The sequence below is a fragment of the Camelina sativa genome, chromosome 18 (genome assembly GCF_030686135.1).
Source record: "Camelina sativa cultivar CO46 ecotype springtype chromosome 18, ASM3068613v1".
NCBI lineage: Eukaryota > Viridiplantae > Streptophyta > Magnoliopsida > Brassicales > Brassicaceae > Camelina > Camelina sativa.
Window position 1 is genome coordinate 19,964,926 of NC_141897.1, and position 24,559 is coordinate 19,989,484.

General features: G+C 39.5%; 5 protein-coding genes, 1 non-coding gene and 5 pseudogenes across 17 annotated transcripts; 9 read left to right on the forward strand and 2 right to left on the reverse strand.

The window, feature by feature from the left end:
• The first annotated feature begins 320 nt into the window (after nucleotides 1-320).
• Nucleotides 321-1,408, forward strand: LOC104763603 (uncharacterized). Its single transcript, XM_087497544.1, is given in 4 exon segments — nucleotides 321-525; nucleotides 599-1,026; nucleotides 1,028-1,108; nucleotides 1,185-1,408. Coding segments are annotated over 4 exon segments (771 nt in total). The 3' UTR covers nucleotides 1,242-1,408.
• A 174-nt stretch (nucleotides 1,409-1,582) lies between these two features.
• On the reverse strand, nucleotides 1,583-2,129 carry LOC104763604 (uncharacterized protein At4g04775-like). The gene is made up of 2 exons (XM_087497906.1): nucleotides 1,929-2,129; nucleotides 1,583-1,861 (listed from the first exon to the last, which is right to left on the reverse strand). The coding sequence occupies exons 1-2, from the start codon at nucleotides 2,088-2,090 to the stop codon at nucleotides 1,583-1,585; spliced, it is 441 nt and encodes a 146-aa protein (XP_087354032.1). The 5' UTR covers nucleotides 2,091-2,129.
• A 481-nt stretch (nucleotides 2,130-2,610) lies between these two features.
• LOC104763605 (tetraspanin-4) lies at nucleotides 2,611-3,855 on the forward strand. The gene is made up of 2 exons (XM_087500282.1): nucleotides 2,611-3,281; nucleotides 3,380-3,855. Exons 1-2 carry the CDS (start codon nucleotides 2,769-2,771, stop codon nucleotides 3,722-3,724), a joined length of 858 nt encoding a protein of 285 aa, XP_087356408.1. The 5' UTR covers nucleotides 2,611-2,768; the 3' UTR covers nucleotides 3,725-3,855.
• Nucleotides 3,856-3,888: 33 nt separating this feature from the next.
• LOC104762134 (tRNA-splicing endonuclease subunit Sen2-2) lies at nucleotides 3,889-5,523 on the reverse strand. Of its 3 annotated transcripts, none has more exons than XM_087500283.1 (3): nucleotides 5,320-5,523; nucleotides 5,123-5,219; nucleotides 3,889-4,738 (listed from the first exon to the last, which is right to left on the reverse strand). In XM_087500283.1, the coding sequence occupies exon 3, from the start codon at nucleotides 4,727-4,729 to the stop codon at nucleotides 3,977-3,979; it is 753 nt and encodes a 250-aa protein (XP_087356409.1). In that variant the 5' UTR covers nucleotides 4,730-4,738; nucleotides 5,123-5,219; nucleotides 5,320-5,523; the 3' UTR covers nucleotides 3,889-3,976. The 3 variants fall into 3 exon arrangements, with proteins under 3 accessions (XP_087356409.1, XP_087356410.1, XP_087356411.1); XM_087500284.1 differs by having other exon boundaries at nucleotides 5,128-5,219; nucleotides 5,320-5,509; XM_087500285.1 differs by lacking the exon at nucleotides 5,320-5,523 and having other exon boundaries at nucleotides 5,128-5,238.
• A 506-nt stretch (nucleotides 5,524-6,029) lies between these two features.
• LOC104763606 (zinc finger (C3HC4-type RING finger) family protein) lies at nucleotides 6,030-9,040 on the forward strand. Of its 3 annotated transcripts, none has more exons than XM_087499174.1 (5): nucleotides 6,030-6,825; nucleotides 7,196-7,971; nucleotides 8,084-8,193; nucleotides 8,249-8,482; nucleotides 8,569-9,040. In XM_087499174.1, the coding sequence occupies exons 1-5, from the start codon at nucleotides 6,160-6,162 to the stop codon at nucleotides 8,832-8,834; spliced, it is 2,052 nt and encodes a 683-aa protein (XP_087355300.1). In that variant the 5' UTR covers nucleotides 6,030-6,159; the 3' UTR covers nucleotides 8,835-9,040. The 3 variants fall into 3 exon arrangements, with proteins under 3 accessions (XP_087355300.1, XP_087355299.1, XP_087355298.1); XM_087499173.1 differs by having other exon boundaries at nucleotides 8,084-8,188; nucleotides 8,301-8,482; XM_087499172.1 differs by lacking the exon at nucleotides 8,084-8,193 and having other exon boundaries at nucleotides 6,036-6,825; nucleotides 7,196-7,870; nucleotides 8,362-8,482.
• A 729-nt stretch (nucleotides 9,041-9,769) lies between these two features.
• Nucleotides 9,770-13,456, forward strand: LOC104762135 (L-type lectin-domain containing receptor kinase I.7 pseudogene; annotated as a pseudogene). 3 transcript variants are annotated; one of them, XR_015588819.1, is made up of 4 exons: nucleotides 9,770-10,050; nucleotides 10,247-10,353; nucleotides 10,571-10,659; nucleotides 11,079-13,456. The product of XR_015588819.1 is annotated as an L-type lectin-domain containing receptor kinase I.7 pseudogene, transcript variant X1 (transcript). The 3 variants fall into 3 exon arrangements; XR_015588820.1 differs by having other exon boundaries at nucleotides 9,807-10,050; nucleotides 10,256-10,353; XR_015588821.1 differs by lacking the exon at nucleotides 10,247-10,353 and having other exon boundaries at nucleotides 9,810-10,050.
• Nucleotides 13,457-14,074: 618 nt separating this feature from the next.
• On the forward strand, nucleotides 14,075-16,290 carry LOC104762136 (L-type lectin-domain containing receptor kinase I.8 pseudogene; annotated as a pseudogene). Its single transcript, XR_015588823.1, has one exon. The product of XR_015588823.1 is annotated as an L-type lectin-domain containing receptor kinase I.8 pseudogene (transcript).
• Nucleotides 15,476-16,290, forward strand: LOC147923091 (L-type lectin-domain containing receptor kinase I.8 pseudogene; annotated as a pseudogene). The gene has a single exon (XR_015588824.1). The product of XR_015588824.1 is annotated as an L-type lectin-domain containing receptor kinase I.8 pseudogene (transcript).
• Nucleotides 16,068-16,148, forward strand: TRNAL-AAG (transfer RNA leucine (anticodon AAG)). The gene has a single exon. It is a non-coding gene; the product is annotated as a tRNA-Leu (tRNA).
• A 1,945-nt stretch (nucleotides 16,291-18,235) lies between the features above and the next one.
• LOC104762138 (L-type lectin-domain containing receptor kinase I.9 pseudogene) lies at nucleotides 18,236-20,674 on the forward strand (annotated as a pseudogene). Its single transcript, XR_015588818.1, has one exon. The product of XR_015588818.1 is annotated as an L-type lectin-domain containing receptor kinase I.9 pseudogene (transcript).
• Nucleotides 20,675-21,085: 411 nt separating this feature from the next.
• On the forward strand, nucleotides 21,086-23,823 carry LOC104762137 (putative L-type lectin-domain containing receptor kinase I.10 pseudogene; annotated as a pseudogene). Its single transcript, XR_015588822.1, has 2 exons — nucleotides 21,086-21,178; nucleotides 21,903-23,823. The product of XR_015588822.1 is annotated as a putative L-type lectin-domain containing receptor kinase I.10 pseudogene (transcript).
• Nucleotides 23,824-24,559: the final 736 nt, after the last annotated feature.

Consider the following 24,559-nt stretch of genomic DNA (forward strand, 5'->3'; position numbering starts at 1 on the left):
ATGTAATTACACCTAATCTTGGGTTTGTCATGGTTTACTATTTGCTTAACCGTCTAACAAAAAGCCTAAACCAATTTAGACCCGATTAAACCTATTTTGACCCAAATTTATCGAGATAACCAATTAACCATAATTTGACCCGATTGTTTTCAATTTTTAGTGGTTTTGACCCGACTAAACATTGTTTGAAACCCAAAATCATCGAGAGAACCCTAAATTGAGAAATCCCCAAAAAGAAAAATACCCTAAAAAGAGCGAATCGAATCCGAGTTCAATCGATTTGATGGCGTTAATCGAGATCTCGCGTGTACAGTGATGTAATGAGGACAAATCCAAAGAGTTGGTGTAGGGCATTCCACAAGGTTGGTAATTACTGCGAAGATGTCGACAATAACTCGACAGAGTCTTTTAACAGCTCCATCAACAAGGCAAGAGAGAAGCCTTTTGTTGCCATGTTAGAGACAATAAGACGACTGGCCATGGTGCGAATTGCAAAGAGGTCTGCCATATCTAATTCTCACACAGGTAAAATTCATCTTATCCTTATGTATTATTTGTTGTGTTTATAGATTCTCATGTTTTTCGCAAATGTTTGCAGGGATCTGTACTCCATATGTTGTTAAGTTTCTTGCGGTTGAGCACAAAGGAGCATCTACGGCTAAGGTATCAACAAGCACAAATGGGACCTTCGAAGTCAAAGTCAGTGGAGACACTCACCGTGTTTGTCTAAAGAAGATGACTTGTACGTGTCAGAAGTGGCAAATATGTGGCATCCCATGTGAGCATGCATATGGTCTCATCATTGATAAGAAGCTAACGGCTGAGAACTACGTCTGCCAGTGGTTCCGAACAGCTATATGGAGGAGAAACTATGAAGAAGGCCTAACTCCACAAAGAAGTGCAAAGTTTTGGCCTTGTACAAATGGGAATAAGGTGTATGCAGAACCACCTGAGGAAAAACAGACCAAGGCTGACAAGAAAAGGAAGAAGGGTGTCAATTAGTCACCTACTAAGAAGCAACCAAAACAGAAAAAAAAGAATAATGCATTGTGGCATTTGTGGGGAAGCTAACCATAACTCTAGATTCCATAAGTCTGAATTTGCTCAGGTATGATATATTGCTTTGATGTTTTCAGTTTCTAACTTTTCTTTTGGTTACTAACTCTAATGCCATGTTTTTTCAGCCTTCTCGACAGCCTACTCAACCTGAACCAAGTCAAGGATCACTCACTCAAGCTTGATCAAGAACCTACTTATTACTAGGGTGCTAATTTTGTGGTTGCCTAGATACATATTTTCGGCCACATGAACTCTTTTCTTCCCCTAGGTCGCTTAGTGTCTTTTGTCTCCAATGGTGAATTTTGTGGTTGCTCATGTTGTATTTTCGACCACATATACTCTTGCCTTTCCTAACTCTTTTGTATGATCTATTTTGTTTCAAATGATGATCGTTTATGACATTTAATTTCATCTCTTTTGATGATCGTTTGTAACACAACAAATGTAGCTTCATCTTTGACACAAAAGGTTTCATTGTCTTAAATGATTGACAAACAAACAAACATGACCATACACCATTTGTTCAACCAACTACTTTGCTTAGTACAATCATGACCATACAGACTAACAATACAACACTCATCATCTTCTTATTCCATGATTTGGCTTGACCTAAACCATCTTCAACCTTCTCCAAGACCTCCTTCTCCATCTTCTCATAAACCAAAGTATCAAACTCCAACCTCTCTGTCCTAAGCTCTTTCAATTGTTGCTCAAGTCCAGCATTCTTCATAGCCAATGCATCTACCTCATTCAGCAAAGCTTCATCGACCCACTTGAACACATGTTCATCGTTCTGAAGCTACCATTACCCAATTATTAGAACCACCCAAAATCATGAGACAAGAGGATAAAAGCATAAATTTTACCTTATTTGTTGCAGCAAAACTACAACGGTAGTATCTCCGGTAAGGATTCGGATCAGATTTCGAGATCAAAGCTACAACAGCTTCCCCGCACCAACATCTCTTTGGCACACCGAACACTCTTCTTCTCGCACGAGAACTGGATGATTCGGTCGAATTGCTCATTCTGAATCTCGAATTCGGTAATGGAACCCAGAAAAGAAGAAAGAAGAAGAACAATGCCAAATCGATTGTAGGGTTCGTGATTTTTGAAAATTGGGGATTTGTGGGTTCATGGGTCTTAACAGGATAAGGAATCGGGTCTTTAATGGTTCAATTTTCGGTTTATATGGTTTGGTATTGGGTTCAAAAGCTAAACCAACACAATTTCAATTCGGGGTTATATAAGTGTAGAACTTTCGATTTGGGGAGAAATAGGTGTCAAGCATAGTTGATAGGAATATATAGCTCCTGTCTATAATTCGGATTCCATACAGCAAGATATGATAGTTCTTGGGGGGAAATAGCTCGTTTTTCCGTTATTTTACAGTTACTTTTGCAAATAACCTTGTTTGTATATAGAACAATGACATTAGCACAAGAGTACTACACAGTCAGTACACAGTCACATGTATAAACACAATTTCAGTTCAGAACCATTTAGTCAAAGTAATATATATAACCAAACCAAAAACAAAACTTAGTTAACCGTCACTTAGCACGTGTAATAAGCAGACAACAAGAGCATGTCCATTGATGTAATTCACATTTCATCATCACCGCTATTTCATCAACAAACACCAAAAACAGAATCACACAAGAAACAGAGCAACTGAGCAACACTCACAAAACAAACACAGAACCATGAGATCAAGTAATAACCTTATAGGTCTAGTAAACTTCTTCACTTTCCTCCTCTCTATTCCGATCCTCGGCGGTGGAATATGGCTTAGCAGCCGAGCTAACTCAACAGACTGCCTCAGATTCCTCCAGTGGCCACTCATCGTCATCGGGATCTCAATCATGGTCGTTTCTTTAGCCGGAATAGCCGGAGCTTGTTACCAGAACAAGTTCCTAATGTGGCTATACCTTTTCGCCATGTTCTTAGTAATCGCTGCTCTCATCGGTTTCATCATCTTCGCTTACGCTGTTACTGATAAAGGCTCAGGCCGGTTCGTGATGAACCGTCGGTATATGGACTATTATCTCCGTGATTATTCCGGTTGGTTAAAGGATCGTGTCACTGATAATGGTTACTGGAGTGGAATCAGATCGTGTGTTAGAGATTCAGGGGTTTGTAAGAAGATTGCAAGAGATTTAAATGGTGTTCCTGAAACTCCTCAGATGTTTTACTTCAGAAAGCTTACTCCTATTGAGGTATGTATATATATATTTATGTGTGACACTTGTTTTACTTTGACTAGTTTGTTAATTAGAACCTAGTTGTATGATTTGTATTTGTTTTAAATCTGTAGTCAGGATGTTGCAAGCCGCCAACAGATTGTGGCTATACGTACGTGAACGAGACGGTTTGGATTCCAGGAGGAGAAATGGTGGGACCGAACCCGGACTGTATGTTGTGGAACAATGACCAGAGAGTACTCTGTTACCAATGTAGCTCTTGTAAAGCTGGTGTTCTTGGTAGCTTGAAAAAGAGTTGGAGAAAAGTATCGGTGATCAACATTGTGGTTTTGATCATACTTGTGATCTTCTATGTCATCGCCTACGCGGCTTACCGGAATGTTAAGAGGGTTGATAATGACGAAGCGGTTGGTGAGGCAAGGATGACCAAATCTCATCCTAGTCATTTTCAAATTTGATGAGACTTGACTAGTATAGTTGTGTTTCTAGTACCCTGTTATGGTTTATGTTGTTGTTTTTACACATTTACTTTTTCGTGTTGTTTTCTTTGGATATGATACACATGCATGATGAAGATCGCTCTTGTATATTTTTGTGTTGCGGTTAGTATCTAGCAATATTATTACTGCTTAAACATATGATATGCACCTTAAAGTAAAAAAATAGTTTAAAATGACACGTAAAATTCAAAGTTAACAGGGAAAGGTTCGTCAAAGGGTTTTAAAATTACTCACAGTGGTAACATTTGGTTTTGAATTTGTGGTTTCATCTTCACGACTAAGTTGTGGACTCCACCTACTTATTGTCTGTTCTTCTACTGTGAAGTTCTCCAAACACAAAGGTAGATTAAAATCCTCTCCTTTGAAGTTACCATTGACGTAGAGAGTCAGCAACGTTTTCGCAACACTTCCGCTTAACCGAACAGTACAATGGATATCTGACCACACTCTTAACCGATCACTGTCACCAGACTGAACGAAAACCGAGTAATCAGAGTGGACAAGAGATGGATGGTGACGGTACGCCACGAAATCCACACCGTACTGCAACCCTGATCTCAAAACCCAGTTCTTCGATCGTAGATGTGAATAAGCTTTGTAAAACATTGGGAAGTTTGGTCTTTTTGATTTCATGTACATCCATGTGTCTACTTCATTCTCCAAGCAACGACCTTGAAGGGAGATTTTGATGCATTTGAGACTGTAGAACAAAAAGAAAGCTTCTTCAAACGATAACTGAATCCATTTCTTCACTTTTTCTACAGATAGAATGAGTCTGCCAAAACAACAACGGTCGAGAAGCTCAGCTTGCTCTGGCTCAACCACTAGAAGCACATTGCAACTCGAGAGAGTACCCGAAGACTCTGTCTTGGCTAGAGAAAGCTGGAGCTCTGATATTGATACTGAAATAGGTTCTGCAAGAGCTTTTGCTTCAGCACCTTTCCATTTCCATCTCGGCCCCATGGAATTGAACTGCATATACATATAGCATAAAAATCAAACCTTTACCATATTAAAAAAAAAAAAAAAAAAAAACATAATGGGTTGAACAAAAGAGATTGTAAATGCTTTTAGTTTATTACTAACTACAACTCCTATAGTCTAGGAACTTATATAAATATTGCATAAACGCATCTTGAAGTATCTAAGTAGGAGCTAGATTGAGAAAAACTAAGAACTTTTGATATTGGTCCAAAGATCAATCGACATTCAAATACAAATAACAACCAAGTGATTATACATTCTCATTTAAGATGATGTATTCTACAGAAGCAAGCTATGACAGTGTGTACTAATATGATAGTAACCATGAAGAGAGGAGAAAACTAGAGAAAGGGATATAGGCAGAAACGAAACCTGACGTTTTGATTTTGAAGACGAAACAGAGAGAATCAAGGACTTGTTCAGCAGAGTTAACAATGGAGAACTATTCTTCAAGGATTCCAATGGAGAGCTATGAAGTAGCAAAAAACGTAATCCCGTGAAAAATTAGATTATTCTTGATTTCGATTTCACTGAGGGGAAAATCGAAAAGACAGAAGAGGAAGACTAACTTGCGTAGAGAAGACGAAGACCAACCCACCACGATTTGTTGAACTTGAGAGAGGAAGAGATCGAGAGAATTGGAGCTGAGATTCGGATCTCTCGAAGACGAAACGAGACCGTTCGAGACTTTCTAGCAGCAGAGATTTTTTTGTCGTGACTCGACTCGCTTGGAGTCCAAAACAATTTCAGCAAAAACCTACTAAAACGATGTCGTCTGGACTATAAAACAATTTTAGCAAAAACCTATCAATTATTTGAAAACCATAATGGGTATAATCGGGCTGCCTAATTAATACCCGTTTAGGCCCGTTAAACACATGAATGAGAGTTAACAGGATAGTTACTGTTTCTTGATCTGTAATTTTGAAATTTTCATTAATTTTATTGATACTGGCTCTGATTGACTTGGATTTCAATTTGATCTGATGGATTCCTCCTATTTCTACTCAACTACACCAAACTGACTGATAGATATTAGATGGACACCAATTCATAGTTTACCTTTCTTTTCTCTGGTTTCAAAATTCAAATTAAGAATTTATTATTATTGATCTTTCTTTACTTATTTTGACTAAGTTCAAACGAAGAAGAAGCGTCTCATGTAAGCCGTTCCCGAAATTATCTTTTTACCCTTCTTCCACACACACGTGTGATGTGATGTGATGTGAGGGGTCTCTCTCTGTATATATAATTAAAAAAAAAAAGAGACGATGGACGTAAAGCAAAACAAAACAAAAAAACCCATCCGTCACCACAACACAGAGAGAGAGTAAAAACAGTTGATTTGCTGCTACTCATCGCTGCGAGAGAGAGAGAGAGAGAGAGAGAGAGAGAGAAAAGCAAAAAGTATGGCTTTCTCGTCTCGCGGTTCCGATTCCGAGTACGCTTACCGTTTACAGATGGAGGAAGCACTCGCCGCTTCTCTCTCTTCCCGATCTCAACGACCACCGTCTCCGCCTCCGGTTGTTGCCACGTGTGGTATCGCTATCGTCGTTGAAGACGAGCCGAAGCCGACGACGACGGCTAAGACAAGTCGAGGTTACGGTTTCGATTTCAGGAGAGCCGTCGGCGAAGGGAACTCTAAAGGAAAAAGCAGTGTTGTACGTACGGATGAACGAAACCCTAACACTATAGTTGGCAACTCGGGAAACACTTCCGGAAACCCTAATATCAGACCTTCGTCGGCGGTTCAATCGGTCGGAAAGGGTAGTTCGAGGGTTCACGCTGCTGGTGGAAGATTTGATGGGAACGTGTTGTATAGGCTTTACTTTAAGGGTTTGGTTAGCGAAGACAACGGGAAGGGGAAGATAACGGACGTACTCGCTGGATTTGGGGTTGCTATTTGTGACCAGAGGGATAATTTGTTGTTCGAGATGAAGGGACCATTGATTGGCCATGGTGTGAGTCGTCAGGGAGCAGAGCTCAAGGCATTGATTCGAGGACTTACCGAAGCTTCGAAGTTGGGGATCAAACATATCGCTTTTTGTTGTGATTCTTTTCCTATTTTCCAATACGTAAGTTGTTGAATCCGGATTGAAATATATGTTTTGTTTGTTGTTGTTGCTGATTCCTCTGTTCTGAAATCTAAAATACTAGTGAATGTGTGTGTGTGTGTGTGTCTTTGTGTTGGGAGTTCTCATCTGGAAACTAGGATGAGTAGAAAGGAAAAGAGTATTCACGGTTAAGAGTATGATAATGTGTGTGTGTCTTTGTCTTTGGTTTGCATTGTAAAGATGTGACTGCGTTAGTCTTTACTAGTTTATGAGACGGTAGATTGTAACTTCTGAGGTTCTATGCTTTTGTTTTTTTTTTGAGATGGTTTAGTTTGTATTCTGGCTATTCCTGTCATTATGTTTCATAAGATTGTGTTTTACTTGAATGTAGGTTAGGGGAAAGTATGTGGCTAAGCAAAAGAAGATTTCGCTGTTGTTGAATGATCTACAAACCATCATGGGAGACTTTTTATCTAGTCAGCCTGTTCTGGTGGCTGGAAATGATGTGAAATTTGCTTATAAGCTTGCAAGGGAATCAATACTTGCTAAGGTCACTCCTCATGAAGATCCTCGCCAAGCAAAAGCAACTAGGAAAGAGGAGTGTGCTATCTGTTTCAACGACATCTATGCTGAGCGCATGTTTTCTGTTGACAAATGCCGTCACCGCTTTTGCTTTCAATGTGTGAAACAACATGTAGAGGTGAAGCTGCTTCACGGATTGGTTCCGAAATGTCCTCACGATGGCTGCAAGACTGAGCTGGTTATCGATGCCTGTGGCAAGCTTCTGACTCCAAAACTGAGTCAAATGTGGCAACAAAGAATCAAAGAGAATGCAGTACCTGTCACAGAGAGGGTTTACTGCCCTTTCCCGAGGTGCTCGGCTTTGATGTCCAAAACCAAGATTGCTGAAACTGCCAAGAGCTTACTGTCTGTTTATCCCAAATCTGGAGTTAGGAGATGTGTCGAATGTCGTGGCCTCTTCTGTGTAGACTGTAAAGTTCCGTGGCATGGAAATCTATCCTGCACCGAGTATAAGAAATTGCATCCTAACCCTCCAGCAGATGATGTGAAGCTAAAGTCTCTTGCTAATAATAAGATGTGGCGCCAATGTGGCAAGTGCCAACACATGATTGAACTGACACAAGGGTGCAATCACATAACTTGCAGGTATCTATCGATTTCTCTACACATTTGATCCTCTTAAAACCTTTTATCAATAAGACAGATTGCAATCTTTCTGTGTTTAACTATTCGACATTCCCTTTGGTATTTTCGTTAGATGTGGGCATGAGTTTTGTTACAATTGTGGAGGTGGATGGAACAAGAAAACGGAGACTTGTGTAAAACGCTGTCCAACCTGGGATGAAGATCATCACACGTCAAGATCCAGTGCGTGCCAATGTGGCTCCTAACAACTACTTTGATGATGTCATCACACGTCAAGATCCAGTGCGTGCCAATGTGGCTCCTAACAACTACTTTGATGATGTCATCACACGTCAAGATCCAGTGCGTGCCAATCTGGCTTCTAACAACTACTTTGATGATGATGACGAGGATGAGGATGATGATGATGAGGATGATTACGACTATGATGACTTCCTCCTTCATTTTGGGCACGCAATGAATGATCCTAAGCCTGAAGAGCCCTTCGACCCCTTCTTTGACTTGCCAGATGGTAATGTGTCCTTCCAAATCTCTCTAAAACCCTTGAATCTCATATACTTCATTCATACTAAAAGCACTCTCTGGTGAATCCTGTAGGTGTGATCTTTACCCCCGATATGCTGTCTCCCAAGAGTCGTCGCCAATTGTACCAGTCGGATGATGATGATTCAGATGATAATGCTCCTGCAAATGAGTTTGGGGAATACTATACCCGTAATCATCTGGAAGCACTCTGTGCTAATGCAGATGAAGATGACGAATACTTTGGAAAGTATGGAAGGTACACAACAATGTACGACTCAGACGGCTATGAACTGGAGGACTACACGAACCCTTTCCATCCTGACTATCCTCATTTCTGAGATTTGGTTTGGCACCAAAGTTGGTATCTTTTGCTTTTGTATTTTCCACGTCCAAACTCTTTCCTATGCTCTCTCTCTCTCTTTAATCTTTTTTTGAGGTTCATGCTTTTATGACTTTTTGTGCTGTATGACGGATGTATGAGTTTGGGTAATCTTTGAATTTGTAGACAACTTGGGTTTAAAGTTAGGGCAATGTTTTCGTTTTACGTCTTTTTCGTAAGTTGTTTGTTGACTTGCTCATCTTTTTGTTTCCCTTCAATGAGATTTGATAGCGAACTGAATTACACGCTGTACCACCTTACGGGAACAAAGATCATTTCATCAAATTTGAGCAAAATATATTATAATTTCAATGATAGACTCCAAAAAATTTCTAACTGGTTCTCGGGGTTTATTATGCGCGTAGATGACTGCCTAACCCGCTTAAAATTACATACATTTTATTTTAATATTTATTTTTGATTTTTAAATTACATATAATTAAATTATTATGTTTTATATCTATATACGTAATTATAAACATTTATATGTTGTTAATATAACTTAAATAAATGTATTTTTCTTACCGTTGTTTATAATTTATAAATTTTTTATTTTTATAGTATATATTTTAATATAATTATATATATAATGTTTTATGTTGTAAACGCCTAAACCGCTTAAAAACTGTCTAGGCCCCGACTAAACGTTCTAGGCGCTAGGCGTTGGGTCACCGCCCAGATACCGCCTAGCGCTTTCTTGAACAATGATTATGCCTAACTCATCGACGAAATTAGTGTATTTAAACATTACTTAATTACAAATATGTTATCAGTTTGCCAAAAAACAAAACAAAAACATTACAAATATGTTATCACTGTATTTAGTAGCCCATTACGAATGGGCCGATATCGGGCCGGATAAAACCCAGTTTACATCGCCCACCCACCCAAATTACCCTTAAGGCAAATACTTTTTTTCTTCTTCTCAGTTGTCATCACCGTCTCCGAATCTCCCAGCCGGAGATATCACTCGCCGTCTTTTTTTCACTCCCGGTGACGATAGATTCAACAATCCCGCTTTTTCTAAATTAGCTCAAATAAATCCACTGTTTGAAGTCCCCATCTGTTGGGATTTGCAGCAGCAATGCAAACGTCTCGTAGTCAAGAAGCTGAGGCGGAGATTAAATGTGCTTTGACTTGTTGCTTGAGCTTTCTACGAAATAGCCTGAAGGAAGGTTCGTCATTTCTTAGTATATTGTCATATTGCAGAAATTTGCCGTCACATTTATATTGTTCTGTGACTGTAATATGGTTATGATATTGTTCCTTCCTTATACAATTTTTAATTTGACAAAAAAAAAAAAGTTATAGGATAATGATGAAACTGATATTCATAGGAGTTGTTTTCTTGTGGATTTGGTTGTGAGCTAGGCGCTGCAGAACAAGACAGAAAGAGACTGATTTGTCAATGTGCAAACTTGAATACAAGCAAGCGGTGCAAGTAGGAAATGTGTTTTTTTTTTCCATCCAATGAAAAGGTAAGGTTACTGATGTTATTTAGACGGCGACCCTTCAATTTATTATATGAATTGGAACTGAAAGTGATGTACATACTCTTCAAACATGTTAGACTACAAGGAAATTTAATACAAAACTTTATTGGTGCATCTTATTTACAAATGCTTGGCCATTGAACCTAGGAATGTTATGATTTGATATGAGGATCTAATAATATCATCATTTGTCTGCCTGCAGAATATTTGGAATAGCCATGAAATCTTAGGAAATATAGGTGGAAACTTCCCGTAAAGCGTGTGGATATGAGACTCTTGAGTTTGTTAAAGGTAAGATTGAAATTGTCAGTATTCAATGAAGTTGACCTTTGACACAATGTAATAATATGCATTACTGTATTAAAAAAGTTATCTACCTTATAGTATCCTATATTATCCTAATGTCAATGAGTATTTTGAGCCCCATATTTTAATTTATACCGTGAAACACGATAGAATTCTTATCCGTTAATTTAATGATTTGACAAAAAAAAACTTTGAAGTCATGTCCAAATGATCCAGTGGTTCTGCCAACTGGATTACTTGTTTTTATCAATAGATTTGTTTTGCACCGTCGCCCTCTTCTTTTCAATGATCAGTGAGCCTTTTGACATTTTCCTCTTTAAATAATTGTACTAAAGACTAATCTTTTTTACCGCTTTTCTTTTGTGTCTAATGGAATATATTTTTGCTGTCTTCGACTTTGACAGGTGTTCAAAAGTCTTACTAAGGGAAATGGTTATATACCATTAAAGATTCCAAATACCAAAAGCAGTCGTAATATTTGACTCTGAAGTCGTATTCAATGGGTGTACAAACCAAAGAGAAAGAGATAATTGTTATGTAATTGGAGCAGAGAGAAGTAAACAAAAGCAAAAGCGAAACGATAACTCTCTCTGTTAGTGTCATTTCCAATGATTCGAGGATTGCTTCTGGGAATCATCTGGGTGATATTTTGTGTTTCTCCATCATTTCAACAAGAGACGACGTTTTTTTACAACAACTTTGGTCAAGCTGATGACCATCTTCACCTTGACGGTAGTGCAAGAATCATTCCCCGTGGTGGTGGTATCCTGCAACTGACAAATGCAACGGGTTCTCAAATAGCTCATGTTTTCTTCAAGAAGCCGATTGAGTTCAAATCATCTGAATCAGTCTCCTTCTCGACACATTTTGTGTGTGCACTGCTCCCTGCAGGTGATCCGAGTGGCCATGGCATAACTTTTTTTCTGTCTGATTCCACTGGTTTTAAAGGCGCAGAGGCAACTCGATACTTCGGGATTTTCAACAGAAGTGGATCTACTTCCACACGTGTGTTGGCTGTAGAGCTTGATACTTCTATTGCTTCAGATGTGAAAGACATCAGCGATAATCATGTTGGGATTGATGTGAACAGCGCTGTGTCTGTGACATCTGCCAACGCTTCTTATTTTTCAGACAAAGAAGGGAAGAAGGTAGACATAAATCTCTTGAGTGGTGATCCTATCCAGGTTTGGGTGGACTATCAAGGAACAACACTGAACGTTTCATTGGCTCCTCTTAAAAACAAGAAACCAAGCCAACCTCTTTTGTCAAACACATCCATCAACCTTACTGATGTTTTGCAAAGTAGAAGAATGTTTGTCGGGTTTTCTGGTTCAACCGGGTCAAGCATGAGTTTCCAGTACGTACTCGGGTGGAGTTTCAGCAAAAGCATGGCGTCTCTGCTCGACATTGACATGTCAAAACTTCCCAAGATTCCTCACACTAACACTAAAAAGAACTCTCCATCTCTTGCGCTCAGTGTTCTGCTTGGTTTAATAGCTTTCTTAGTTTTGGGGATTCTTGTTGCAGCTTATTTGTATAGGAGAAACTTGTACTCTGAAGTAAGAGAGGAATGGGAAAAGGAGTATGGTCCACTCAGGTATTCCTACAAATCTCTATACAAAGCAACAAAAGGGTTCAATCGGAATGAATTTCTTGGGAGGGGAGGTTTTGGTGAAGTCTACAAAGGCACTCTATCTCGGAGCAGAGAGCTGAGAGAAGTAGCTGTGAAGCGAGTATCACATGATGGTGAGCACGGTATGAAGCAATTTGTTGCTGAGATCGTGAGCATGAGGAGTTTAAAACACCGAAGCTTGGTTCCACTTCTTGGGTATTGCAGGAGAAAACATGAGTTATTACTGGTGTCTGAGTACATGCCAAATGGTAGTCTTGACCATTACTTGTTTGATCATGATAGAACGTCTCTCCCCTGGTGGAGAAGACTTATGATACTCAAAGACATCGCATCAGCTCTTAGTTACTTACATACCGAAGCTGACCAAGTTGTTATACACAGAGATATCAAAGCTGCAAATGTTATGTTGGACGCAGAGTTCAATGGAAGGTTGGGAGATTTTGGTATGTCCAGGTTATATGACAGAGGGGCTGATCCAAGCACAACAGCTGCAGTGGGAACTGTTGGTTACATGGCACCTGAGCTTACAACAATGGGAGCATCCACTGGAACTGATGTGTATGCGTTTGGTGTTTTCTTGCTTGAAGTAACCTGTGGGAGGAGACCTGTGGAACCTGGATTGCCTGCTGCAAAGCGTTTTCTGATCAAATGGGTTGGTGAATGCTGGAAAAGGTCTTCTTTGATTGATGCTAGAGATCCAAGGTTGACAGAATTCTCATCCCAGGAAGTCGAGAAGGTTCTAAAACTCGGTTTGCTATGTGCAAACCTTGCTCCAGATTCAAGACCGGCCATGGAACAAGTGGTGCAATACTTAAACGGAAACCTAGCTTTGCCCGAGTTTTGGCCCAATTCTCCAGGGATTGGAGTTCTCACTCCAATGGCACTTTCACCATCACCGCTCGTGATCCCTTCACTATCATTTTCGTCTTCCTCCTCCAACAACTCTATGTTTATTACTCACTCAGTTCTGTACGGGAGTGGACGATGAAAGTTTCTAACAACTTGTTTCTTCTTGGCCTCTTGATATTGACTGATTTTCACCCGATTTTGTTTTACAGATGTATATATACACACACCATGTTCATTCTTGATATCCTCCATCAAGCTTGGCTTGTAGAGTGATTAATAAAGACTGATATTTAGTGTCAATTCTTGCAATTACTTTACTAAACATTTGTAAAGCATGTTGTTTACCCCCCCCTTTGAGTCAACCAGTGATCTAGTGTACTGTGATGAGGAAGCTAATATATAATCTGGTTATGAAATTATTTCTTAAAGTGTTAGATTATTTTGGAAATCTGACAGACACAACAGTGTCTTCAGCTAACCTTGTTCATGCTAGATCTCGAGTACCTGCAATTTTTTTTTCCCGCAAATCAGACATCCTAGGAGATGCATGTTTCAGCCCATTTGAGTAGGTTCTCGACTTCTATAAGAGTTGAAATACTCAGAGATAGTGACAGTTCAACATTCTATATTGTTTAAGACAAGTAGGACTTAGTACTGCAATTAGTGAGAAGCTTGCTTTTGAATACTGTTAAATTACAAGGAAATTTCTGTTATGTGGAATTTGTGTATTCTTTTAACAAGGAAGACCAAACTGTGACAGCCATCATATTGTTGAAGTGAACTCTTACCAATTCTCTTGGGTTTGTAAAATGCAGCTTGTTCTTGTTGTGGAGTAATAATCTGACCTTGTTTTGCAGATGGAGAGGATAGTTATTTGCCATACCATTGACTCAGAGACAAGACTTTGCTGCATTGAAAATGGATCCAGGATTGGATCTGATCTGGATGGTGATCTCCTTTCTTCTTCTGATTCACCTGTCAAGTCAACAAGAAACTGGGTTTATCTTCAACGGTTTTCGCCAGGGAGATCTTCATGTTGATGGGGTTGCTCAAATCCTTCCCGGTGGACTTTTGCGGCTGACTGACACTTCAGAGCAGAAAATGGGCCATGCTTTCTTCAGGCAGCCCTTGGTGTTCAGTTCATCTGAATCTCTCTCTTTCTCAACGCATTTCGTGTGTGCAATGGTGCGTAAACCAGGAGTTACTGGAGGAAATGGGATCGCTTTCTTTCTATCTCCTTCCATGGATCTTTCAAACGCAGATGCAACTCAGTATTTGGGTCTTTTCAACACCACAACCAACAGATCTCCCTCATCTCATATCTTTGCTGTTGAGCTTGATACTGTTCAAAGTGCAGAGTTCGATGACATCAATAACAATCATGTTGGCATCGATGTTAACAGCCTGACCTCTGTCGAGTCTTCTCCGGCATCTTACGTTTCAGACAAAGGTCTGAACAAAAGCATAAATCTACTGAGTGGAGATTCCATCCAGGTCTGGGTGGACTTTGATGGAACTGTACTAAACGTTTCACTGGCGCCACTTGGGATTCAGAAGCCAAGTCAGAGTCTTTTATCAAGATCCATGAATCTTTCAGAAGTTATACAGGATAGAATGTTTGTCGGATTCTCTGCAGCAACAGGACAGTTGGCAAATAACCATTACATACTCGGTTGGAGTTTCAGCAGAAGCAAGGCGTTATTACAGCTAGACATCTCAAAACTTCCCAAAGTTCCTCATCCTAAGAAGAAACCTCCTCTACTGCTGATTCTTCTGTTGATTCTACTTGTAATCATACTCTTGACACTTCTCGTAGGAGCTTATCTATACAGGAGAAACAAGTACGCAGAAGTAAGAGAGGAATGGGAGAAAGAGTATGGTCCACACCGATACTCTTACAGATCCATGTACAAAGCAACAAAAGGGTTCCACAAAGATGGTTTCCTCGGTAAAGGAGGGTTCGGAGAAGTCTACAAAGGAACTCTACCTGGTGATGGAGACATAGCCGTGAAAAGATTCTCCCATGATGGAGAACGTGGGATGAAGCAATTCGTAGCTGAAATCGCAAGCATGGGTTGTTTGGATCACAGGAACTTGGTTCCACTGTTAGGGTACTGCAGGAGAAAAGGCCAGTTTCTTCTCGTATCCAAATACATGCCTAACGGAAGTCTTGACCAGTTCTTGTTTCATAACAGAGAACCATCACTTCCTTGGTTCAAAAGGCTTATGATTCTAAGAGGCATAGCTTCAGCTCTTCAATACTTACACACAGAAGCTACATAAGTTGTTCTACACAGAGATATCAAAGCTTCTAATGTAATGTTAGACATAGATTTCACTGGAAAGTTAGGAGATTTTGGTATGGCTAGGTTTCATGACCATGGAGCTAATCCAATCACAACAGGAGCTGTGGGAACTGTAGGTTACATGGCACCTGAGCTAACTACAATGGGAGCTTCAACTAAAACAGATGTATATGCATTTGGTGCATTGATACTCGAAGTAGCTTGTGGGAGAAGACCTGTAGAACCTAATATGACGATTGAGAAACAGATTCTTGTGAAATGGGTTTGTGATTGCTGGAGAAACAAAGCTTTAGTGGATGCTCGAGATCGTAAATTGAGTGGAGAGTTTAGGTCTCAAATCGAGATGGTACTGAAATTAGGGTTGATGTGTACGAATCTTGTACCGGAATCGAGACCTGACATGAGAGAAGTTGTGCAGTTCCTTGACGGACAAGTTTCGTTGCCGGAGTTCTCACCGGATTCACCGGGAATCGGGATGCTTACTCCGGTTTTGGTAGGAGGGAACAGTTCTCCGACGACAGATTTTATTACTCATTCGATCCAGAACGGAGTTGGACGATGAAGGAAGTCTCTTTGAAGGTTGAAGGTGTTCGTTGTGCACAAATGTTGATATGGCCGAGTTGGTCTAAGGCGCCAGATTAAGGTTCTGGTCCGAAAGGGCGTGGGTTCAAATCCCACTGTCAACAATTCTCTTTTTTTTTTTTATTATTATTTTTTTATTTTGGGTACTATTTTAAAAGTTTGCAGTCAATATAGTGAAAAAACTGAAAATGGTTGCTGTAGAAATGTAATATTTAATTTATGAATATACCCCTACTAATTCTCTAATTTACAAGACGGAGATTTGTCTTTCTCCAATTTCAGTTTTCTTTTAGAAGAAAAAAACACCTCTCAATCATCTCCGGTTGTTTCACTGCTTCATCCCAAAACGTCTCTTCGTCCAATGTCGCTTTTGTTATCTCTCACATCACCTGTCTTCTTCGTCTGGTCTAGACACGTACTCGTTTCGGGCTTGTAACACTGATGCTTCGTTTTTTCTTTTTTTTCTACTGAATTGAGCGGATCTCTTAGAACCATGACAAAAAGGTAGTAAAAGACCCTTAATTTCACTCTTGGTACAGAATCAATTTTGTCTCTGCCTCTCTGAGAAGTTGTCAATTTTTTAACTTCAGTGTCTAAGTAAAGCTTTAGCCTTTTCAAACTTTTCTCTACGATTACCTGAGTTTTTTCGCGGAATTTTCAGAACCATGACAAGAAAGAAGCCTCGATTGGGGGACTTTGGACAAGGTTAGTTTTACTTTCATCTACTTGACATTTGATGGTTAAACATGATTCCCGGAATTTTACTGGTTTTTGAGCATTTCTTACCTACTAAATGTGTAAAGTCGGAATAGATTCACAACAAACAGGCTCTATGTTTCAGTCAGATTCAGGTCAAATATTTACATCTAATCTCGATGATCTCATGTGTTCTTCTAATGTTAACAAGAATAGGCTAGGGTTTATAACTTTGGCCAATCATACCTTTATACTGACGTGTTTGACATAATATTTCTTAATGGATTGTTAATTTTCATATTTCTTAATGGCTTGTTGTTGGCTCACCTAAGAGCTTGTTAAAAAATGGTATCTTGTTGAGCAACCGACATGTATGACTTTTGGTGCCTTTGTGATTGAACTAACCTTGGGAAGAAACCTGTTTGAATGTTCTCAGCTGAGGAAGTCGAGATGGCTCTGAAACTAAGATTGCTTTGCACAAATGGTGTGCCAAATGTGAGAGACTTCATGGAAGAAGTGGTGCTGATTGTTGGAATCTGTGTTCGTTAGCTAGCAGTTATCCAGAAAAAATGTTCAAAGCTATACAAGGTGGACTAGAGGTACTTGACCACTGATCTCTTATCTGATTTTCACTTTACACTAATGGCTTTTCACCAAGATACCATTTTCTGCTGACTGACTGCTGCCACCAAAAGAGAGCTGCTTGCTTATGTAGGTGTAGCTAGTAATTAAGTTTATAAGTATCGCCACTCTGCGGAATTTAGGTTCTCTAAGAGAACTAGTAATTTTCAATATAATATTACGCTGCTCTTGGTGTGGTTACTACTGTGACATAGAACAAACAGTAAAAGAAGATGCTCTAGGCAGTTCCTTCTGTCATTTGCGGATTCTGAGTAGCTTTCAATCTATTTTCTTTTCTTTCAATCTTAGCTTCAGTGTTTGAAACTTTTGTTCATGTGGGGTGTATTCTCCTGCACTTGAAGAGCTGAATTAGGAAGTCGTAAAGGGATTAGGTTAGCAAGGTAGGACCTAGCTATAGTTTCTATCCCTTGTCATCATATTCATCATTTAAAGAAAATTCATAGTTGTTATGTATAGGACAAGCTTTTCTAGGCTTCTTCCCTTTGGTCTGTGGCTCATAATTGTGTTGATATCATTACAATCTGCGTATGAAAGATAAAGGGGCATGTTTAAAATATGTATTTTTCTATTATTATATACTTTTGTCTACTTCCTTAGAAGACAGCTTTAATTAGAATTTAGAAGAAGAATCCAATGCAAGTTGGTTCGCGATCTACAACTAGACAATTCATAAATGTTTGTCACACGTATTTTTATTGTTTCTTGGTACCCCCATGGAGCAGCTGCGTTGAGATCATATAAGTTAAAATATTGTCTGAAGCATATTTTGAAAATCACGTGAAGCTTTTTTAATTTAACTTTACAATAAATATCGTTTTAGTGGAGTACAGTTTGTAAAGCCAAGGTGATTCCCTTGATTAAAGAAATATTAGAAAGTTTTTGATAGGCTTTGGATCACTAAAACAGAAGCTCACATACTTTAGTTTGTTTCATTTTCTTTTATTCTTCAGCTTGCTTCGAGGTTATGAGATGCACATCAGATCCAGACTCTCTGCTTCATCATCTGGGATGGCTCGTTGGTTGCTTCAGATCTTGATCATCTCTTCTCTTCATCTGATTTCACTATCAAGTCAACAAGAGACAAGGTTTGTCTATGAAAGCTTCCTCGACCAAGAAAATCTTTACATTGATAAATCCGCTACAGTACTTCCCAGTGGAATATTGCATTTGACGAACGCTTCGGAGCATCAGATGGGTCATGCTTTCCACAAGAAACCACTTGAGTTCAGCTCATCCGGACCACTCTCTTTCTCAACACACTTTGTGTGTGCTCTGGTGCCTAAGCCACGTGTTGAAGGTGGCCATGGTATTGCCTTTGTGTTATCTCCTTCTATGGATTTCACTCACGCAGAGTCAACTAGATACTTGGGGATTTTCAATGCTTCAACAAGTGGATCTTCCTCTAATCACGTTCTTGCTGTTGAGCTTGACACTATTTGGAATCCAGATTTCAAAGATATCGACCACAATCATGTGGGGATTGATGTCAACAGTCCTATATCTGTAGCAATAGCTTCGGCATCTTACTATTCCGACATGAAAGGGAGTCAGGAAAGAGTAGACCTTTTAAGTGGAAAGCCTATACAGGTATGGGTGGATTATGAAGGCACTATGCTCAATGTTTCAATTGCTCCTCTTAAAGTCCAGAAGCCAAGTTGACCTCTTTTGTCACACTCCATCAACCTTTCAAATTTTTTTCCGAATAGATCAAGACTGTTTGTTGGGTTCTCTGCATCAACAGGGACAGCGATCAGTGATCAATATATTCTTTGGTGGAGTTTTAGCACAAGAAGAGGATCATTGCAGGGACTTGATATCTCAAAACTTCCCAAAGTTCCTCATCCGCATAAGAAACTATCTACACTGGTTATTATCCTGCCCGTTTGTCTGGCTGTTGTGGTGTTGGCTGTTCTTGCAGGACTTTATTACCGCAGGAGAAGGAAGTATTCAGAAGTATCTGAAACATGGGAAAAGGAGTTTGATGCACATCGGTTTTCTTACAGGTCCTTGTTCAAAGCAACTAAGGGGTTCAGCAAAGATGAATTTCTCGGAAAAGGAGGTTTTGGAGAAGTTTATAGAGGAAATCTCCCAAAAGGCAGAGAAATAGCAGTGAAGAGAGTTTCCCATAATGGTGATGAAGGTGTGAAGCAATTTGTGGCTGAGGTCGTGAGTATGAGATGTTTGAAACACAGGAATCTTGTACCACTTTTTGGGTATTGCAGAAGAAAACGAGAACTTCTTCTTGTCTCAGAGTATATGCCAAACGGTAGTCTTGACGAGCATTTGTTTGATGATCAGAAACCGGTTCTTTCTTGGTCAAAAAGATTCGTGGTTGTTAAGGGTATCGCTTCTGCTCTCTGGTACTTGCATACAGGTGCTGACCAAGTTGTTCTGCACCGAGATATCAAAGCTTCCAACATTATGTTAGACACGGAGTTCAATGGAAGGTTAGGGGATTTTGGCATGGCCAGGTTTCATGAGCATGGAGGCAATGCAGCTACAACTGCAGCCGTGGGTACTGTAGGGTACATGGCGCCAGAGCTAATCACAATGGGAGCTTCTACTGGAACTGATGTTTATGCATTTGGTGTTTTCATGCTTGAAGTAACTTGTGGGAGGAGACCAGTGGAACCGCAGTTGGAAGTTGAGAAACGACATATGATCAAATGGGTTTGTGAGTGCTGGAAAAAGGATTCTTTGCTTGATGCTACCGACTCGAGATTGGGAGGTGAATTCATAGCCGAGGAAGTCGAGATGGTTATGAAACTCGGTCTGCTTTGTTCAAATATAGTGCCAGAATCCAGACCTACAATGGAACAAGTGGTTCTTTACCTCAACAAAAACCTACCTTTGCCAGAGTTCTCACCATATACTTTGGGGATTGGCACATTTGCTCCAGTTCTGGTTGATGCATCCTCGCTTGTGGTCTCTTCCGCGTCATGGAATTGGTCAGTCCCCTCAGTGTCTTCTTCCTCAACAAACCACTCACCTTATGCTTGTCAGTCAACTGATCAGCCATGGGGACAGACATTAGACACTACGAACTCTCTTCACATAGTTGCACCAGAGAAGCCTAAGAATATCTCACCCGCTGTCAAAACGGTAACATTGCCTGCAGAAGATCACGAGTCCAATCATTCCAGCATCGACAGTGTGAGGTAATTCCTGATGTACATATCAACAAGCAGATCTCATTAGCTCTCAATATTGTTTTGTCTGTATCACTTGTCCCAACAAATTCAGTTTGTTCCTTGGAAATACTTTTTTGATTAATGATTATATAGTTCACATATATTATAACCTGTAGTCCTCTCTCTGTTACCAAATCCTCATTTAGTACTAGTCCTCAATATGTTACTATATATGACTGGAACTGTGTCAATACAGATAAACGAAACTGACTGGATCCAAAACAAGTATACAACAAATGAACAGAACTAATTTAACAGAACCAAATGGATCTTAACTGACTGAAGTGATTACAATGCGATTCAGTAGTTCCTTTTCAAGCATGTAAACCTCTCTTTCTCCCTCAAGCTCGTGCTCTCTGTTTTGTCCTGCTTGAGAAATTTTGTGACGATGAAGGAAGTCAGGTCATTTCTCCAAAACCACCGCCTAAATTTGTTCCTCTCTATTCGTATGATTCACCCTACTAAAATAAATTGGTCATATCACTGACCCTCTTAAGTCTCTGTTCAGTGTCCTTAGAAATTTATTGGCCTGAAGTAACTGGAGAAGGCAACAGAATCAAGGAACGTTGTGACATGTTATTCAGCAAATGTTCAAACTACACAAGGTGCACTTATTTGAACAATAGTCTTATTATCTGAGTTTCATTTTACATTGATGGGTTTTCTCCTAGATGGTTTTGATCTGTTTCCGAGATGACTGTGTTTTCACCTGAAGATTTAGGTTTATTAATGTGGTGAGAAACAAACCTTTAAACTATATTCGTTATCTAGAGACCATTCATAGCTGTCTTAACTTTGCTGAAGCTTTATTAGCCTTGAACCTTTTAGTCTGGCTCATACTTTTATTGGAAATAAAACATGGCTTTTTGTTTCGCATCGGGAAGGGCCAAGAAATATTTAAAGAATTAAAGTACAGATCTTAATGGTTTTTTCTGGTCAAAGCCTAAGATAACTTCAAGTCGAAGAAGTAGGAGTAAATCTAATGAAAGTTAGTGAGCATCTAGTCCAAGGCATAAGCTACTGTTTAATTTGTTTGACCCGTTATTACCGCTTGTAAGTACACCACAATACCACATGCAGCATTGCTTAGTTTCATTGAGTCACCTTTTGGTTTTTGCGCAACTTGGTTAAATTATGTTAAAATATTGTTTCAAATGAAGCTTGATTGTTAATTTATCTAATACAATAACATTAGTAGAGTCCAGCTTGTAAAGGAAAAAAACGGCAGACTGCATCTGGTGCTATTGTTCCCTTGGATAAACAAACAATACTTTTAAACTTTTGGATTACTAACACGTAAACATCCTTCTTTGTTTCCTTTTAGTTCAGCTTGTGAGGTTATGTTGTACCGTTTCAGATCCAGACTCTTCGATTCATCATCAGAAATGACTCGTGGATTGTTTCAGATCCTGCTGATGATCTCTTCTTTTTATTTCATTAAAGTGTCAAGTCAGCAAGAGACAAGGTTTGTCTATGAAACTTTTGGTGGCCAAGAAAATCTTTATCTTGATGGATCTGCGACAGTACTTCCCAATGGATTATTGCACCTTACAAATGCTTTAAATCATCAAATGGCTCATGTTTTCTACAAGGAATCAATTGGTCTCAGTTCCTTCTCAACACACTTCGTTTGCGCTCTGGTGCCTCAGCCAGGAGTTGAAGGCGGTCATGGCATGGCCTTTGTAGTATATCCTTCTATGGATTTCTCGCATGCAGAGTCAACTAGATACTTGGGGATATTCAACGTGTCAAAAAATGGATCTCCTTCTTCTCATGTCCTTGCTGTTGAGCTTGACACTATTTGGAATCCAGATTTTGAAGATATCGACCACAACCATGTGGGGATTGATGTGAACAGTCCTCTGTCGGTTGGAATAGCTTCAGCATCTTACTATTCCGACATAAAGTGCAGGAACGAAAGCATAAACCTCTTGAGTGGAAAACCAATACAGGTTTGGGTTGATTATGAAGACAATATGCTCAATGTGACGATGGCTCCTTGTGAAGTCCAGAAGCCAAGTCGGCCACTTTTGTCACATCACATCAATCTTTCAGAAATTTTCCCCAACAGAAGACTTTTTGTTGGGTTCTCTGCAACAACAGGGACAGCTCTTAGTTATCAGTATGTTCTTTCTTGGAGTTTTAGCACAAGAAGAGGATCACTGCAGCGACTTGACATCTCAAGACTGCCTCAAGTTCCTCATCCTAGAGCTGAACATAAGAACATACCTCCACTGTTTATTGTCCTGCTTGGTTTTCTTGCTATCATGGGCTTGTCTACCCTTTTTGGAATGTACTTGTTCAAGAAATGCAAGTATGCAGAAGTATCCGAAGCATGGGAAAAGGAATTTGGTCCACATCGATTCTCTTACAAATCCTTGTACGAGGCAACAAAAGGGTTTAACAAGGATGGATTTCTTGGTAAAGGAGGTTTTGGAGAAGTCTACAGAGGAAGTCTCGTTTTAAGCAGAGAAATAGCTGTGAAGAGAATGACACATAATGGTGATCAAGGTGTGAAGCAATTTGTGGCAGAAGTGGTGAGCATGAGATGTCTGAAACACAGGAATCTTGTTCCACTTCTTGGATACTGCAGGAGAAAGCATGAGTTTCTTCTTGTCTCCGATTACATGACCAATGGTAGTCTCGACGAGCATTTGTTCGATGACCAGAAACCAGTACTTTCTTGGCCACAAAGACTTGTGATTATTAAGGGTATTGCATCTGCTCTTTGTTACCTGCATACAGGTGCACCGAGATATCAAAGCTTCTAACATTATGTTGGATTCTGAGTTCAATGGGAGGTTAGGAGATTTTGGTATGGCTAGTTTTCATGATCATGTAGGCATCTCAGACTCAACATGCGCCGTTGGGACTATCGGGTACATGGCTCGAGAGATACTTCATATGGGAGCTTCCACTAGAACTGATGTGTATGCCTTTGGTGTTTTCATGGTTGAAGTAACATGTGGAAGGAGACCTGTGGAGCCACAGTTGCAACTTGAGAAACGAATTCTAATGGAATGGGTTTGTGAGTGTTGGAAAAGGGAGTCTTTGCTTGATGCTATCGACCCTATTAACTTTGATGAAAGGATATTTTCTCATTAATCTACAAGTGTATCATACAAGGGGTATTTATACCCTATACAAGTGTATAAAGATAGTAAGAGCTAAAGGAGACTCTACTATGTTAATACACCATATAATTAACTATATACTATAAGTCAATAGACCCCAGATTATTGCATGAAAAGTTCTTATCCGAGGAAGTCGAGATGGTTATGAAACTCGGTTTGCTCTGCTCGAATACCGTGCCAGAATCCAGACCTACAATGGAGCAAGTTGTCCTATACTTAAACAAGAACTTTCCTTTGCCAGAGTTCTCACCATATACGATGGGGATCAGCAATCATTCTTCTGTTCTGATTGATGCAGGCTCTCTTGTAGCTTCAAGGAACTGGTTAGCTGCTTCATCTTCCAATAACTCACCTGAATACAGATCAGCCATGGGGAAACACACTGGAAACTAAGGACTCTCTCCCTCGGTTATCAGAGGTGTATATCTCAAATGTACATATCAGAAAGCAGATATATTATTAGCTCTCAAGATTGTTTTATCTGTCTCACTTTGTCCCAAATCAATGAATTTTTTCTGTTGGAAATGCTATATTCTCTCAAAACAATAAAGTAACTAACATCTCTTTGTTACTGTAATCATTCATAAATGTTTTTGCGGTAGATTTTGAACGTATGTTTAACGGTCTGATTACATCCAACCTCTTAGCTATGGTTGGTTTGATACCATATTCACTTCATGAATCATCTCTTCTTTTCGTCCATCATTGACTTCAAAATATTTTGATGATGGAACTTATTTAATTAAACATGTGGATAATTGTATATAAAATTGGGCAAATGACACCCACACCCACTTTCTCACAAATAAATACCACCCACACCCACTTTCCACTCTTCCTATACTTTCTACC